We start from the raw sequence: 18628 nt of genomic DNA, 5'->3' as shown, positions 1-18628 counted from the left end.
TGCCTTCCAAAACATTTACTGCTTAAAGCAAAATTGTTTACATAGAGCTAATATCCAAAATGTTTCTGTCAAAAATTTTCCATTATTTTGATCAAGCCCTGTAAAATTAGTGTTACAAACAACAGATATACATTGCGTGGTTCTAGATTACAGTCTTATTTATTTTACTTGTATTTTATAAATACTAAGTCTTCCTCTTTGAAGTACAGGGTACCCATAAGTTGGCTTTAATGACCAACCTATTTCAAAACCATGCAGCATAATTTCATCACAATCCGATAGTGACATAATAATATGATGAAAAACTTCACTCCTAGATCACCAGACTTGAGCATATCCCACTTTTGCTTTATTTTATTTTATAATCGACATTGAACAGCTGACCCAATTTTAAGCGTACAACTATCAATGATTAACACCATAACTTGTAATTTTGAACCTAATCCAGAAGACAAGATACCTCTTGAACCTCATCGGGACAAATTAGTCTTCGTGGAGGACTGTTTTATGGAACTAACCCGCAATTGCGTTACACGGAGAAGAAAACCAAGGAAACCTTCCACGGTTAACCCGGCACAAAAGGGATTCTAACCCATGATCTGTCTTACCACTGAGGATGCTTACGTCTTTGGTTGGTGTTAGTCATGAGCACAGTTCGTATCAACCAGCCATCGCTGGGATTCGAACCTGACTCACCTCATTGGGAGGCGGATGCTCTAACTACTCCGAGTCACCGAGGCTCAATTTGACTATTGTTTCGGGGGACACCTAAATAATTTAGTTTACCGGTGTCTCATTGCATTTGTCTTCGAACACAGCACACACTAAGTACGCAACATTCCCTACCAAACATAATTTTCAATGATTGAACATGGGATTTTATGACTCCAGATTATGATAGACAATGCATGTTTCGTAAATAGAAGGTGGTTAAATTTCTTATGTCATTGATTGTTGTATTCACTATAAAGCTATGATACGTCACTTTTCTGGAACAAAATTATTTTTCGCTATAAAACATTTTCATCAGTTCATTATGCTATTATCTAATTTTCATTAAATTCTTCAGCACTGTTTTTGATTTAGGCTGCTCACTAATGTCCACTATGGGCACCGTGAATATCAAATAAAAATTTTTAAAAAAGTCTTTCCACTCAGTTGCCAATACATTCTAATTTATTCAAAAGTACTATTCAACTCGACAAGAAGAAATAACAAGAAAGAAATAAAAAATGAGCCGTTCCCAACTATCTCATTTTCCGGTTCACAAGCCGCTCCCTGGTGAAGATAAATATCATCTAAGAAGACCATCTTACCAAAGCTTCTCTGATTGCAAGAAAACAAGACTATCGTTCCGGGTGAATGACAAGCGAGAAATCCGCTTTTCTACTAAGTGGCGGTCATTCGGTAAAAAGGAGAAATAAATATTTACAGTTCCTTCTTCTTTGATTCTTTGGAAGTGCCAGATATGGAATTAGAGCTTCACTTTAAGTTAAAAGACCCAGTGACTTACTGATTCAAAAGAATCTCTTTAGTTGGAAAAACGACACTTAAAACGTTTCAACTAGAATATTTATAGTATGTGAAGATTATTTCGGAGACAAAGCTTGGGAATCTTCTCGGGTCAAAACCTTTAAAATGTCGTTTAAGTTGCTCTAATTGAAAAGAAATTGTCTTTACTTGTGGGGCAGAAAATATTAGGGTGTTACACTTTGAAAAATTCCGGATCAAATTATGGTTTAAAATATACCGGCTTTCATCATTCGCAAAATGTATTTTTCCTGCGAAATATTGTACTGTAGTTTTTACAAAAATATTTATTTAATTAGAGTGATTCAGTGGTTTTCGGAAATACTTACTCTAAAAATTACGGTACATCAGAGTTTTTGTTCCATAGCATGCTCTGGCAAAAATAGATTTTAGCGTAAGAAGTAAAAGGCACCCTGAGTACCGGTACTTATGACATTTAATATATTTGGGGAGGAAAACGGCTCAAAATATTTTTTTTTCCCAATGCCAACCTAAGGTATTACCTTTCGTCATACAGGCATCTCGGGGGAAGATTTGTTGGCCACTTTTTCAGGGGCACCATATTAGGTGGGCCAATGTTACTCCTACTGTAAGGACAGTTAGTATAGTGAAAGAAAGAGTGCTCATGCCTTGCCCGGGATTCGAACCCAGAACTCTTCTGATGCAGGGCAAGTTCCCTGACCCTTTCACAGGCCGGTCGGCGGCTCAAAATTTGAAAACTAAAAGATTTTACAAACCCTTGAGGCTCTTAATTTTTATTTCAAATAACCTTGCCATTTTTGACAAATAGAATTTGTCACTGAGAATCATTTCTTGTTTATATTAAGATATCTGATCATTTTACTTAAACAAGAATATTCTCAATTCTTATCGTGAATCTTCTTGGTTAAATTTATTCTTCTTCGAATCTTCTTGTTTAAAACCATTGAATTTCCCAACGTTGAAGAGTATAACTAAAAGTGTGCCTAACACGAAAGCCTGAATTCGAAGCATTAAAACAAAATTGAAATATTTTCTGATTTTTTTCTGATATAAAATCATTGAAAATAACCGCTTATATAATTTGAACAGTTAATGCAACTGTTTATTTAGAAGAATTTTCCCACATCTAATAATTTTTATTCAAACTTTATGCTTTCAAATTTCGTTAAACATTTGAAAATACTAGTGAAATCATCTTAATATTCATAATTTACTGTTTCTCACAATGCTAGTTTAAGAGAAGCACGAAATTGTAATTTTACCTACTAAATTGTTAGGAAATTGTCGCCCGGAAAATAGGGTCACAAAGCGTCAGCCAATTCAATATTGTTCTAATATTTTGCAAAAATGACTTAAAGACGAAAACTAAAAATAATTATAATAATTTGATATTTTGGCTATCGTGCATTACTAGTTAAACACAAAAAATTTATCTAACTTCCCATTTTAAATCTAACATTTAAATTTTTTCATCAGTTGAACTTTTTCGATAAATTAAGAATGTACTGTCGAAAAAGCTTTAGATTTCCTGTTATAATAAAAATAATGAAAAAAACAATTATCATTTACATTTAGTTTGCCCCTATTGTAATTATTTTTCAGAATTTCGTTATCATCCTGTAGACAAACCGGAAGCTCAACACTAATTTATTTTGCAAAAAGAACATAAACAATATTAAATTGGTCAACTTTCTGACATCATCTCTTAAGCTAATAAACTTCAGGTAAAAGCTTAACTTAGATAAACAGCATAATTACCAAACATATAAATAAGTACGGTTTTTTGTTTAAAAAAAATTGCATATAATTATCCATTACCGAGATCTATCGACATTCATTTAGGATAAAAACTGTACATCCTCGTCATTTGTTCGCATAACATCTAGAAAAAGTTAAATCAACTTAAGTTGACCTACAAGGTAAATTCAACTTTTTTATGTGGTTCCGCTCTTGTATGACCTTTATGATTCAAACATTTCGGCCTTGAAATGAGAGGTGAAAAAATGTATCAAGAAAGGAAAAAAAATTCACTTTATGAGCTTGAAATCCGCAATCGGGAATCAGAAATGGGTGAATTACGTCATTTTTAGGAGATGCTTAGTTTTGATTTTAAAAAATTCAATGCAACAAATTCATATTTTTTGAAAAAAGAATAAAAATATATAAATATTATTAAAATGCATTAAAAATATGAGAAATATTATAAACAAAAAATGCTTTTTTTTTCAATGGAAGCATGTTTCGTGCATTGTTATTATTATTATCATTATTATTACTATCATTATTATTACTACCATTATTATTATTATTATCATTATTATTATTACTATTATTATTATTATCATTATTATTTTCGCTAATATGATTAGTATTATTATCATTATTACTTTCGCTATTATGATTATTATTATTTTGATTATTAATATTATTCCCACATTTAACCTTCAAAAGGAATATATATGCCTAATATTTCAGGTTAATATAATGTAATAATGAGAAAAAAAATCTTTTGGTAATTGATTATTTTTCTTTATAAATTTTATCCGCAATTAAAACACCTTTCTGCTCATATACCATAACATTACTATAAATACCATATAATTTTATTTGATAGTAATGGATATACAACTAAATAAGCAATATTAACATACTTATGCCTTGCTTTTTCTTTAATTTTAATATTATTTAAACTTATACGTACGCTCTAAAATTTTTTTGTGTACCTTAAAACCGAAAATGGTGGCAACTACTTAACACAAAAGTGATGCACCACTTCACCAAGAACCAAGGACAGTTCCTAGTGTAGTGAAACACCAGGAATTTTCCTTTACACTACTTGGTCTGAACTAGCCGCCACCATTTTACCATTTTTTTTAATCAGTTCCACTGAAATTTAAAATTACTGTAAGATGTAATGCACATAATAGTCAATAAAGTTATTTTTACGATGCGATTTAAAATAAGTCTAATTAACTTAGAATGCATGTATACAATATTTCTTTACAAAAATTAGTTTGTTAATCAAACATGCACACAGCACAGAGAAAATATTAATATGAATTCGAACTAGGCTTAACAAATCCGAAGTGAATACAAGTTAAATATAAAAATTTTTAATACAATTGACAGATTTTTGGAAATCTAAAGAGAACATAACCATCTTTATTGTACAACTAAAAACACGCATGCCTTTTATAATATTTTATATGAGTAATTGTGAAATTAAAGCGACAAGAAGATAGAAACTTATTTGATATTAAATAATCTACGAACAATTCGTCAATTCAATCCGACAAATAGGAAACCAATTACTGTTACCAATGTGCTATTGAGTTTTTATGATGTTTAGAACTACGATAAAAAACGCTTTGAAAATCATACCAATTACTTTTGACAACAATATGAGAAAAGGAAGGATTTAAATTTGTTCCTGGATTAATTCGAAAAAAAAGATACATTTCAGCCCCGTTGATCCAATTAAATGTTCTTTTATTACTTTAAGCCCATCTTTGTCCTTTATAGTCTGTTTAATCGGCTAATAACCTTAATAATTTGGAGAAAAAATTTCTGACTAAAAGATAAATTTATAAATGTGTGACCTCTCACGTCTATGTTTGCATAGTTGTAATTGCAATTATTAAGCTGTTAAGTTTACATAAAAACACTCAAGTTATTTAGCAATTATTTTAAACTACTATTTTAACTTGCTGGAGCTTAGAATTTTTTAGAATCTTATTTTTAGAATCTTTTAGAATCTTTTTTTAATTCGTTAATACACAATGTAGAACATACCGATTAGAGGTGGAAAAAGATAAAACTTCTTATACTTCATTTGAGTAATTGTATCCCTATTTCTTTTATGAGTATTAAATGTGAAGCTTCTTATAACGAAAAACGCTATTAAAAATATATGCAAATCCGCTATCGAGTTGTTTGGGGTTGTGCTTTTAAGCCATTCGATACATATAGTATATGATACATAAAAAAAGGCATTTTAATAGTTTATAGACTATAACAAGCAGGAAACTAACAACAAATGATTGCCTGAATTCAGCAATAGATATGCTAAAACTTATCCTTTTTTAACAAAAGGCATCTTGCACAATAAAAGGGAAAGTTTTTCGATGCTTCAAAGCTAAACAAGGAAACGGATCCTTGTGTCCCATTAATGGAAGTTATCGAAGCTTATCACTTTACGTGAGTATAATGCTTCTATGCTTGTGAAAATGAATAAATCATTTTAGCATTAGACGATGTTTTAGAACTGAATTCAAGCTTAGTATGAACTAATGTTGTTAATCACCAACATACAATTGAGAAAAAAAGTTGAGTCAAAGCTAACAAAATATGGTAAAATTTAATGTGTTTCTGGCACTATGAGAACACCGAAAAAATTCTGTAATTTTTTATCAAAGCCCTTTGGTTATGATTTAGATAAAATTAAATGTGTGACGTTTGATAAAATTAAATTTTGTAAAGTTTTATAAATTTTTATAAATAATTGCTCTAATTTTTGTAAATAAGTTTCGTAAAATGTGGTGTAAAGTTTTATAATGTGTGATGAATTTTGCAAATGTGGTAAAATTTAGTAAATTTATCACGAAGAGAGGCAGTGTATTTGGAGTATGGCATAAAAACCACTTATTCGGTTAAATTTTCTTTTCAGTTCTGTATTTGTTACTAAATTTGTGGTGGTAAGAACTATCACATATTTAAAGCCAGAATTTCCGGTAAACCGTTATATGTTAATTATATGAAAGGAATGGTTCAAACACCGTATATTTTGGTTTCTTTAACCAGAAGTATGTTTTCTTACCAGTAATTTCCTTACCATACAGTAAGTTAATTTTACCATAATTTTTTCTACGTGTAATTTTAAACAAAAGCAAATATAATAAAATTAAGTTTAAAAGTTTGAAACTATATTTAATATAAATGGCTTGAATTAAGTTAGGCTAAGTTATTTTTCAAAAGTTGGCTTGGTTTCGAAGGCTTGGCTAAGTTATTTTTCAAAAGTGCATTTTTGAAATAAACTGTTGCTTCTTCTTTTCTAGAAGGATAATTTTCAAGTTTCTGAAATTTCCAATAAATGACAGCACAATACACAGAAACATATTGTTGCTTACATGGAAAATCATTTGTTTCTCTCCAAAAAGCTCAGTTACAAAAACGTATTCCTGTATTCTTGATCAATTTAAAAAACGTGACTTATATTTGCCCAAGACTCTGTAAATGTATGTAAAATGTATGTATTTAAATGTATGTAAAATGTATGTCTAAATGTATTTTTAAATGTACAAATATAACAGAAATCACAATAAACTTTAACTAGGAAAATAGGAAAATCTTATAAATATTCATATGTCATGAATGTTCATAAAATTCCTATGAGCATTCATATGTCTCTTTTACAAGCAGTAAAAGTCATTAAATTTTAATTACTCTTTGTTGTTGAAATCATTGTTCAAAATAGTTAGTTCTGCTCATGTGAATTATAAATGAACTTCATTAAATGACATGGGTGGAAAATGCTTAGTATTATTAGTGCAGTTTTTTCAAAGAGATTTAGGAGCAAACTTAGCCACAAATTACAATTTAAATAATAAATACTCTAATCATTTCAATTTAAAATTGACAAAAATGGAAAGATATCTAAATATATATAAAAGAAAAATGTCGAAAAAGTTTGAAGGCTAAAAATTTAAAGATTTAATAACATTTTCTGTATGAATAATATACAGTTGCTTTCTGATACTTTTAGTGAATTTCAAACAAATACAGTAGTCAAACTGTTTTGAAGGATTTAATAATGAGCAATAAATGTCGAAAATGATTTTTTACGACAGGTAGCCCTACTGGATTTATATTAAAATATTTGCTTAATTTACATTTTGTTTTTACCAAATTTAAAATGAGAAAAATTATTAAGTGTAAAAAAATTTAATAAACCTTGAATATTGTAAATGCATGTTAGTTTAAGAGTTTTTATTAAAAAATTACTGTATGCCTTGGTAAAAAAATATTTTTTTTATAAAATATTAAATGTTAATTATAGACAGTACTGTTAATTTACTTGAAACAAACATAACTACGCAAATTGTTTATTCGACCCCATACTGAATAATATTTGAGTTGCATAATCTTAATAAAACTATATCGATTTTGTGATCGATGGTAATTAATTTTTTTTAAATAAATTAGATTTTTAATTTAGCGTAATTTTAATGTCCTGGTTCCTTAAGCATACATATTATCTTATAGCATATTTTCTGTCAAAAAACTTTTTTTTTCGCTGAACTAATACCAGCAGTGATCACGTTCCCCTTCTATGACAACATAATATCACATAATAAAAACAACTATCGCTATGTTCTCAACCTTAATCTAATCCTCAGAAGTTTTATTCCATAAATTTATAAGCTAAACTGAAATCATATAACAATTTTTATGACAAGATATAGTTCAAATAACTTTGCACGTGATTTTGACAAGTTTTGTAAGTAATACATTTTTCCGCAGCCGACAATTAAGTACATTTAAACACGGGGATACCTGTTATTTAAATTATTGTCACTTTTATGTTTTATTAAAATTTACATGTTGAATCAAAGTTTTATAATATATATATATATTTATTTTTTCTGTGTCTGATACAGCTAAATTACTAGGTCCCAGCCTTCTTTGCCTCTTTTTATACTGTAATTAAACCAAGAGTAATTAGGATTAATTTTTAAATATCTAGTTTAGTTACCTGCTATTTGTAGTAAACAGAACAGCTTATCGAAGATACAATTTTAAAGCTACTTTTGAATAAAGTTCGAATCTTTAAATGTTGTCCGACTCAGCCACCATAATTATTGTTTTAAATTATTTCCTTTTAGTTTAGCAAAAATTGTTCCCATGGCTCCCTGGATAGTCTGTTTCCAGAAGAGGTAGCCATTTTAAAAATAGTCATTTTATTTACTCAATTATAAAAAAATAAAGCTTTGACAAGGTCAGGTATTAGCTTTCTCCTTTGTTACTAGTATAATTATTTTAAATTTGTAATTTAAATTTTCATTTGATTCTTTTTCATAACATAGTTAAATATTTCGTAAGATTAAATTACGTTTTTCAGTTTTAATACAAGCATTTTTTCCCCAATTTGTGGCCTGCATTCCCCAATGCCCATTACCTAACGAAAAGCCTGGCACCAATGTCAAGTTAAATTTCATTTCTACTGTTTTTAAATCATGCTAGTTGAAAATGGTTACAAAACCATATAATTTTATATTCATGGTCTTATAACCATACTAGTTGCAAACGATTTCAAAACCATTAAGCTAAAAAAAAATTTATTTGCCGTAAACTTGACTGTTGATTGGATGAACAAACTGCTGCCGGTTATTTTGTCACAATTTTAGAATAATAATTCTAACAGTGTATAATACATAATTTTCTATTAAAAAGAATTAATAACTTACCTTTCGAAAACTTAGAATATCGAATATGTGAGAGAGCAGTTTAGGAAAGAACTTTCCTTCTTCTTTGGTTGGTTCGGTCACTTCATTAGATTCGGACTCAGATTGACCAGTGCATAGTGGAAGCATTAACATACAAATAAGAACACACATTAAGCCCTTTTGAACCATAATTGCTTTATTCTTTGTTCCACTCGTTGATCCCTAGGAAGGTATACGTTTTTTAGAATAAAAAGAAGTCTTTGTGCTAAAAAAAAGGGATCAACACCACATCATCAAAAATACACTTACAAAAACATGCCATGAACGTTTAGCAACAATAGGTTCATATAAAAACTTATTTCACAGATAACGATAATATTTGTTTGAATGATAAAGCGTAATTGTAGTAAACGCCAAAACCTTTGTGGGAATTCCGTTTCCAAACATTAGAAAAAATTAGATTACATCAAAAAATTTAAAAAGCAGTTTCAAAATCATCTAGATTAAAAACGACTGAGTCAATATTCTTAAGTACTTACTTATTCAAAAACGTGTTGAACTATGTTGAGGATTAGTGCAAGATCACGTTAATGTGAGTCGTTAAACGTGACAAAATTCTTGTTCTACGTTCAAAAGTATCAAAATGAGATAGCGAATTTGATTGGTTTCTGACTTTAACAATCTTCATGTGAAATTCTAATGCAGTACATTTATATAATATTCGTAAGTTCATACGTACAACTGATTTCAACCTTTTTCCAAATAAGTTTGATAGGATCTGTATTTGAATTTATTCAATCCTTCGATCTAAATATGAAAGCTTCTGTTTTTATTTAGAATTCTATTTTTAATATGAAACGATCTGTTTTTATTTAGAATTCTATTTTTAATATGAAACGATCTGTTTTTATCTAGAATTGATATATAAAAATATAAAAAAATTGAGGTAGAGATACCGTACTGTATCGGTAATGACATTTCTAGTGAGAAAAAAAGGAAACAAACATTATTCTTGTTAATAAAAGCAAAATATACGGTTTTTAAACCATTTATTGGGCAATTTTTTCGTTTTTATTGTAGCGGTTTACCGGAAATTCTGATTTTCAAAATTATAGTTCTTATTACCACACATTTAGTAAAAAAACTGAAAAATAAATTTAAGTAAATAAATGGTTTTTATGCCTAGCTCTGAGACATAGTGATAAAATTACCAAGTTTTACCACATTGACCAAATTTTACCATACATTATAAAAACATATTTTATTGTTATTTTTACCAAAATCATTGACAAAACGATTCTGTAAAAATAACTGAGCTTTTAAGTGTTCCCATAGAACCAGAAACACGGTAAATGTTACCATATTTTGGCAGTTTTCTGTGAGTTAGAAGATTAATTTCTTTTTTAAAAAAATCCTTCCGAACAGGGAGATAAATGCCCATCAATTCATGACTTTAGATTAAAGAGTTTTGATGTTCCTATAAAGACAGAAACATGGCAAATTTTATAAAGTCCTGGTAGTTTTGACCATTTTTTTTTCTCAATGATGTCTTAACATTGTTTTCATTTACAAGTATAATTTAAAACAAAATTTAATCTTCTCCGCAATTGAAAATCTCTCAAAATGTTTGTCATTTGAAAATCTCTCAAATGATTTTTTATCTATTGACATTTTATACTAAGATATTACAAGCATAGCTACATTTTTACTAAATATTATTTTGACAATTATATTAGTTAATTTAAGGCAAAAAAATTACAAATGCAGAATTTAATAACAAATGATATTACCTTACAACAAACGCTCATAGACCAAAATTTGATTGAATAAGGAAAGAGCACAGACAAAAGAAAAAATACTTTTTATGGGGGATGATCCCCAATAATGTCTTTCTCATTTTTAATAAATCTTGCTTAATAGTACAAAATGATATTTGGAGAAAACCCCTTATCATTTTGAGCATTCTTTAAAAAGTACGAAACTACTTAGAAAATTGCTTGAGACTTTTAAATTTTTAATAAACTCAAATCGAACTTTTTTTTTATTAGTTGCCGAATACGATTCACTACAAAATTAAGTAAAAAAGTCTTATATTTTTTCCCAAGCATGCGCAGTGGAAAAGAGATACTTTAATTATAATCATATGTATCACAGTTTTAGAGGAATTTTTCTTAAATTTTAAAGCAATAATTTTGTAATTAATTTTAATTTAATCCAATTTTTTTTTTAATTTTATGGAATATTTTCAAAGTTATTGTATAAAAACTTAAGGGAAAAAAATTAGTTTTTGATAAAAATGTCCATACCTCCATAAATGTTTAAGTTAAGTTTACGAAATTTTGTGCAATTATTGCATGTAATAACCAAAACAACTATCACAAATTAAAAACCTATTACCACAATTTTTGGCATAGGGTGTTCAAAAACAGTATTTTCCGTTTGTAATTTATTTTCGGTCCCTTAAACGTCTAGAAGTTTTGTTTTATGTATATACATTGCTAATACATTGACGTGAACTAAACACTTCAAACTGATTCTCTAATTACTTTTTGAGAATAATCGAGAAAAAGTGTCAGTATAAAAGCATTTCCTTTATTTTGTCCAACCCTTGTAAAGGGCTTATAGAATATTTAATTTTCCAATTATTTTTTTAAATAAGGCAATTTGCATAATTGCAAGTGTGCAGAAAAATTGATCTGAGGTTGATATAACCCAGAAACTACTTTTATTAGTCACTAAACTTGCCTATTATTATTAGATCTCATATTAGTTTTATCATAATAAATTATCAATAGGGAAGTCAAGATTTCCCAAACATGGCCTTAAAGTAAAGTGACCACACGTCCCGATTTTGGCGGGACAGTCCCGCTTTTTAGTGGACTNTAAGTTTCGAACGCCATTTGAATAAGTTTCGTGCATTTCGATTCATATAATAAAACTCTAGAAAACAACCTTTTGAGCATATTAAAATATTTTTCTTATGTAATTATAAAATATTTCATTAAATTAACTAAAAATAATAATTCATTTTTTAAATCCAATGCTTTTAAATATTTTTTAACCAGTCAAATATTTATAGGAAAAAGATGAAAAGCAAATTTTGCATTTTCTGTTGCTTTAAATTTAAATGAGTTTTAAAAACCACACTAAACTCATAATATTTTAGACTTAATTGTCTTGCTAAGTACCGTTTACATTATATACAAACTTATAGACATTCCTCTTATATAGTGGAGCATTAATTATTATTAAATAATTAATAGGAATTTAGAGGCTGCATTTATTTCGCATCTTCCGAAGTTGTTATTATTATTGTAGCTGTTATAATGTAATTTAAAACTTGTTGTAGCTGTGTATAATTTATATTGAAAAAAAAGTAAGGAAAACGTTACATGTATTGTCATTTATACAATCCTCAAATTGTTTTTCATAATGATGTAAATTCTGTGATCTTGTACTTAAATTATTTTTCGTTTCTTTTTGCACGTTTCCACCACCTTAAAAATCTTATAGCTAAAACTCTCTCTAATATAAATCTCTCTTAAGCTAAAATCTAAGCTCGGAATCACTCTTATTAAACAAATATTTCTGTAAAATTTAGGGTGTAATATCTTATGGTAAAAATGGATTTTACGGATGATACACCCAAAGTGCCGGTATTTAATACCGTAATTATATCCGGAATCTTTTACTGTGTAGTGTTTTTAAAATCAAGCAGATTTTAATTACAGATTTTAATTACAGATTTTAAATTTAGTTTAAATGGATTATCTAGTTCATAGTAAAAGTTTTTTTACTCAATATTTCCCAAAAAGATATCTAAAATGGACATAATAAGGTATTAAAATAAGAAACATTTTATATGAACACATTTTAAAAATTGAGTGATTAGAAAGACGCGATTTGTAGGCATTGAAAATCATATTTATTATTTGCAAAAAGTTAATGGTAAGTTTTAAGTCGTTACGTTATGCGTTAATAGCCTGAAATTGAAATTTTATTTTCTTTGTAATTTATTAATTGCAATTTTTGTTTTAATAACGGGTCTTAGAAAACTGCTGGTCTAAAAAATCATTCCATTAGTAAGATTGCTGTTAAAATCTAGAAGCCCTATCTTGCCCCCTGGTGATCATGATGATCACGAAGGAGGGATCAAGATTGAAGCAATTAGATGTTAAAAATATCAAACAGCTCTAGAGTTGTTTCTTTCAATCCGACCTGCTTTTCTCGAAATTTCACTATTTTTCACAATTTTCACGCTATCTTTATTTTGCAATACAGTACCATCTACGAGCCAAAATACAAAAAAATTGTATGTCAAATTGAATGACATTCATCTGAAAAAAACCAAATCTACAATAAAATACATATATGGATTCCTCTGAATTGATTACTTTCAATTGGCTCTTTACATACCTGTAGCAAAATAGATTGGTGAATCAAGTTTTGTATCATTGAAAGCAGTTTTTGAAAAGAAAAAAGAAAAATTTCGTGTATTTTTGAATTTTTGATTCTGTGTGCATGTCTCGAGATATTTGACCATTTTCATACAATTTAGACCCTTGTAAATGGGTAAGATTAGTTTAAGGAGAAGAGAATTATATCAACATTGACCAATGAAGATGTACGGAGAAAAAAGTGTGGTCAAAACTACCAGAATAAAGTAAAATTTACCGTGTTTCTGCCTCTATGGGAAAAATCAGAAAGCTCAACAATTTTTTACCGAAGTGCTTAGGTTATGACTTTGGTAAAATTAACAATAAAATGTGTGTCTTTTTAAATATGATAAAATTTGATAAATGTGGTAAAATTTTCTAATTTTTTCATGAAGCCTTAGAACGTGATGTAATAAACCATTTATTCGGTATTAAATTTACTTTTCAATTTCGTATTTTTTTTTTCTTTTTTTCACCAAATGTATGGTAATAAGAACTATTTTTCAAAACCAGAATTCTCGGTAAACCATTTTCATTAGCTTTGTTAATTAGTACGGCATTAAACCAAATAACTGGTTTAAATACCATATATTTTGATTTTGTACAGCAAAATAATGTTTTTTTTTACCAGTAATGCCAGTACCATACCATTTTTTTACCAGATTTATTTCTTTGTGTACTTATTGTTAGTTGAGCCCAACTTGATACATTTTCAATTTATTGTTAATCTAAAGCTAGCAAATTTGTCTACTTTTTTTGCAGACAATACAATTGTTAAATTGATACAGTTTTAATGACTGTTGATTGATGACTATCTGATTTGCACCAAAGCTTTTAATTTTTCTTTTAAAAGAGGCGTTTATCCTTTATTATAATAAATAATTTTGGCAAAAAAAAATCTGTTTTCTCTTAAAGTTTCTTTCCTTCGAAATATTGCAGATTTTTTTTTCATTATGTGGATAGATAAACAAAAATAAATATTTATTTTCACGATAAATCTATTTTTATTTCATAAACTTTGATTTTAAAGCATTCTTGATAACTTATGAAGAGATACATATTGCGATACATTTTTATGACGAATAAAATCTTTTACTCGGATTAGTCTGTTATAAAAACTGGTAAAAAAAAAAAAAAGCTCCATCATGATGATTCTCATTTATTCTATCTGCAAAATAAATCTAGACAATATTTTTTGTATAGACAATATTATTTAACGAGAATAAATTTAATCATTGCTTATAATAAGAAAAATATTTTTAGAAGCAAATTATTATTCTGAACCTCTTCTGATAAAAAAAAAAGAACAAATGAGTGTAAACTTAAACGAAATAAGAAATTATTTTTTGAACAACTCAACTCAAAAACAATGCCAATAGAGAAAATTCATAAGTATTATACCTAATTTTTTTATGCTCTTTAGAAAAGTCATGTCCAGTCAAGTGACCACCTCTACACGGAGAAAATTAGCGCAACTGTACAGTAATGACACTTCTGGTTTTAAGAAAAAAAATTTAAGAATTAAAAACTACTTAATTTTGCTCAATAACACTTAAGTATACAGTATTTAAACTATTCATTTAGTAATTTTTCCTTTCATATGGTAACAGTTTATCGGAAATTCCAGTTTTCAAAATTATAGTTCTTATTACCACAATTTAGTAACAAATACAAAACTGAAAAATAAATTTAACGGAATAAATGGTTTTTATACCATGCTCTTGGGTATCATGATAAAATTACCAAATTTTTGTATTATAAAACTATATTTATTATTAATGTTACCAAAATCATTGCATCAAAATTATAAAAAAAATTCTTCGATAAAAATTATCGAGGATTTTCGTATTCCTATAGAGCAAGAACCATACTTTTCACCATTCTTTTTTTCACAGTATAGAAATAATAAAAAGTGAGGACCAAATCTGATCATTTAGAAGTCCATTTGATATTTTTGATGATCATTGATTATTTAATAAATAAAAATTAGGAAAATCTATATATATATTTCTCTTACACGGCGATAAAAAAAAGCCTCATTACAACTCCCCGAATGGCAACGCTAGAAAATAGACCAANGCTCTAAGGTATCATGATAAAATTACCAAATTTTATCTCATGTTATAAAACTATATTTATTGTTAATTTTACCAAAATCATTGCAACATCAAAATTATAAAAAAAATTCGTCCACGAAAATTATCGAGGATTTTTGTATTCCTATAGAGCCAGAACCATACTTTTGATCATTCTTTTTTTCACAGTATAGAAATAATGAAAAGTAAGGACCAGATCTGATAATTTAGAAGTCCATTTGATATTTTTGATGATCAATGATTATTTAATAAATAAAAATTAAGAAAATATATAATAATATTTCTAAATTCCTCGCCCTTCTAGAAATACAGAAAAAAGTGATGTGGCCAATTATCAGGAACGATTTTTCCGATCCATTTTAACGATGAAAAAGGTATCGATGAAGAAATCAATCGGAATTTCAGAAAATTTTCTTTCACTTCCTGAATTGTTTAATAAACAAATTATTATTAACGTATCATATTCAAGTGCCATTCATATTATATATTTTAATGCTAGATAAATTTCTACACATTATTTATTTTTTATTTTGAAGCTGATATTTTATAAGTAAAAAAAAATTATTAGCTTAGTGTTATCTCGAGGTCTGTCGAGTTTGTGTAATGAAACATTTTAACATTGGCTTTTTATGTAGCTCTGAAAATTATGTGTTGAGCAAGTTTCAGGTACAAATATTATTCTTCATTCTGAAAGAAAACATCCATATATGTGCCAAAATATTCGCTCCAGTAATATGGCATTTGTAGTAACGAATTATACATTTTTTTTCACTGATAAAAAGTATGGTCAAAACTACCAAAATATCGTATCGTTTACCGTGTTTCTGGCCTTCACTATGGTAACAATGGTAATTTTTACCGTAGCGCTTTGGTAAAGATTTAGTAAGCTTAACACTAAAACATGATTTTGTAATATATTACAACATTTGGAAAATGTTATAAAATTTGGTAATTTTATCATGATACCTTAAGGCATGGAGTAAAAACAAGCTATTCGGTTAAATTTTCGTTCCAGTTTTGTATTTTTTACTAAATATGCGGTAATAAGAGCTATAATTTTTGAAATACCAGATAAACCATTACCATCTGAACAAAAAAAAATAGCTAATGTATGATTTAAATATTATATACTTTGGTTTTATCAACCAGAATTATGGGTTTTTTTTTCACCAGAAATGCCAATACCATACAGAACGGTGATCTTACCAAAGTTTTGCTCTCCGTGTATGTCGCTCAAAAAATTGAGAGCAAAGAATATTGCAAGATCTAATATTATTCGTCATTCTTAATGGAAGCATTCATATTTGTGCCAAAATATTCCCGTCAGAAATATGGCTTTAGATTTGCAAATTTTACACGATTTATTTATTATCTGTTTACTTATTTTTTAATTTTCTTAATGCCTAAGAAAGCATATGTTAATTATAACTAATTTTAGTTAAATATTTTTCATTTATATAATAGGATGAAAAATTTAGTTTGTTTTAGTTCATTGTGACGTTATTTTCAAAGTTTTTTAAAAGAGAAATTTTTCGCAGCTGTATCTCTTAACCCTAATGTAATAATAATCCTCTAAGCCTAAATATTTTTTTTTCGCAAAATAGTTAATTTAAGGCATTTTAAAGACCATTTAATACAATAATAACCTAATTAATTTAATACATACAAACTTAGTGCTTTTTTTCTGCCTACAAGTGAGCAACTTGGATTATTTTAATGGAGCTTTTTAAAAAAAAATTTTGATTTTGATTATTAAATAAAATACTTAGTTTTGGTATAGCATGAGAATTTTTTAGAAACTAAAAAAAAACAAATACTGTCTGATTAAAATTATAGTGATAAAAATTTTTGAATAATTTTTAATTAAAAGCTACCATTGAACTAAACATAATGTTAGTAATAATTCCTGTTGATTGGAACAGTCATTTTAGAAAAAATGTTCCTTTTCAGTTGAGTCGTCAGCAGTTTTTTGAAATTACATACAAGTAAAGCAAAAAGGGAAGTTATTTTAGAATTATTAGTATCTGAATTTTACAACAAGAAATCTAAATTCAGATCCAGAATTTTTAGCAAAGGAACGTGTAATGACCTTTCAACTTTACAAAAGTGCAGTAAATAAATACTTTTTAAAACTAAAGCAATAAATATTTTCTTAACAAAAGGCAATAAATACTTCGATAAAACAGTGGAAACAATATGTACTTTTAAAAAAAACTGGTGAATAGACAAATATGCTCTGTTGTTTACATACAACCATTTATGACACTTAAATAGACATTTCTTCTTCTAATTTGCTCCATCAAAATTAATTAATTGCAAACAAAATCATGTTTTTTAATTTGTCTGCAAAGGACAGTATTCTTTCATAAAAATTTAATATTCTTAAATAAGTAATAAATATTAATACATTTCAACACGGCATTGTAGTTAGAATTATTATTTCTCAAATACATATAAAAAATGTAAACACGAAATGTAAACATGCCATCTAGCTATCAAATTTGTTTATTTACTCACCTGTTTCTTAAAGCCGTTCGCAGCGAGTGGGCATACGTCTTCCACAGTGTCCCCCTAACCGAAACCAAAACCAGGAAGCTGAACTTAATCTTCAGCCGTCTCGAGTACGACTGCCAACTTGAGGATTTTCATCACTCGCAGAGTCGAAGTCAACGACCTTGGCCGTGGTCCCTTCAGGGTCACTGGGGCATCTGCGGAATTCGCTCGGGGCCCACAGTCGACCGATCGACCACTTTCGGATTCGATCGTAACTCGATTTGTGAGAAGATGCGGAAATCATTGCCTGCTAGAATTGTCTTCCCAGTATTAAGGATGTAAATAGATTTATAAATGAATTGGCATTTTCCCCACAGGTGGTAAGTGAAAAATTGTACTGGACTTTTACTTGCTCTTTTTTTTTTTTTTAAGTATTGTTTAATCTAACTTCAAGCAAGGGGAAAACAGGGAAAGTGTTTAAAATAATTCAAATAAGAATAAATATTTTAAAATATTTCTGGACACTCAATAATTCTTGGCTAATTTTCTCTCCTCAATATATTTGAATACACAATCAAATTAAATCCTGTCACAATTTTAAAAATAAAGTATATTCAGCATTTATAATGTATTCAGGGAAAAAATTACT

The 18628-nt window shown here is 28.1% G+C and overlaps 1 protein-coding gene across 1 annotated transcript in view; it reads right to left on the bottom strand.

Annotated features, from left to right (window-relative positions):
* Nucleotides 1–18261, bottom strand: part of LOC107436928 (sphingomyelin phosphodiesterase) — a 58539-nt gene extending 40278 nt beyond the window's left edge. Inside the window, exons 1-2 of the mRNA XM_043049794.2 lie at nt 18004–18261; nt 8976–9176 (exon numbers count right to left, since the gene is read on the bottom strand). Coding sequence (XP_042905728.1) covers nt 8976–9143 — 168 coding nt within the window. The 5' untranslated portion in view covers nt 9144–9176; nt 18004–18261. The remainder of the gene's footprint in view (nt 1–8975; nt 9177–18003) is intronic.
* Nucleotides 18262–18628: the final 367 nt, after the last annotated feature.

The sequence above is a fragment of the Parasteatoda tepidariorum genome, chromosome 2, assembly GCF_043381705.1.
Source record: "Parasteatoda tepidariorum isolate YZ-2023 chromosome 2, CAS_Ptep_4.0, whole genome shotgun sequence".
Taxonomy (NCBI): Eukaryota; Metazoa; Arthropoda; class Arachnida; order Araneae; family Theridiidae; genus Parasteatoda; species Parasteatoda tepidariorum.
The sequence above is the reverse complement of the archived record's forward strand: the minus strand, read 5'-3'. Positions and strand labels throughout refer to the sequence as shown.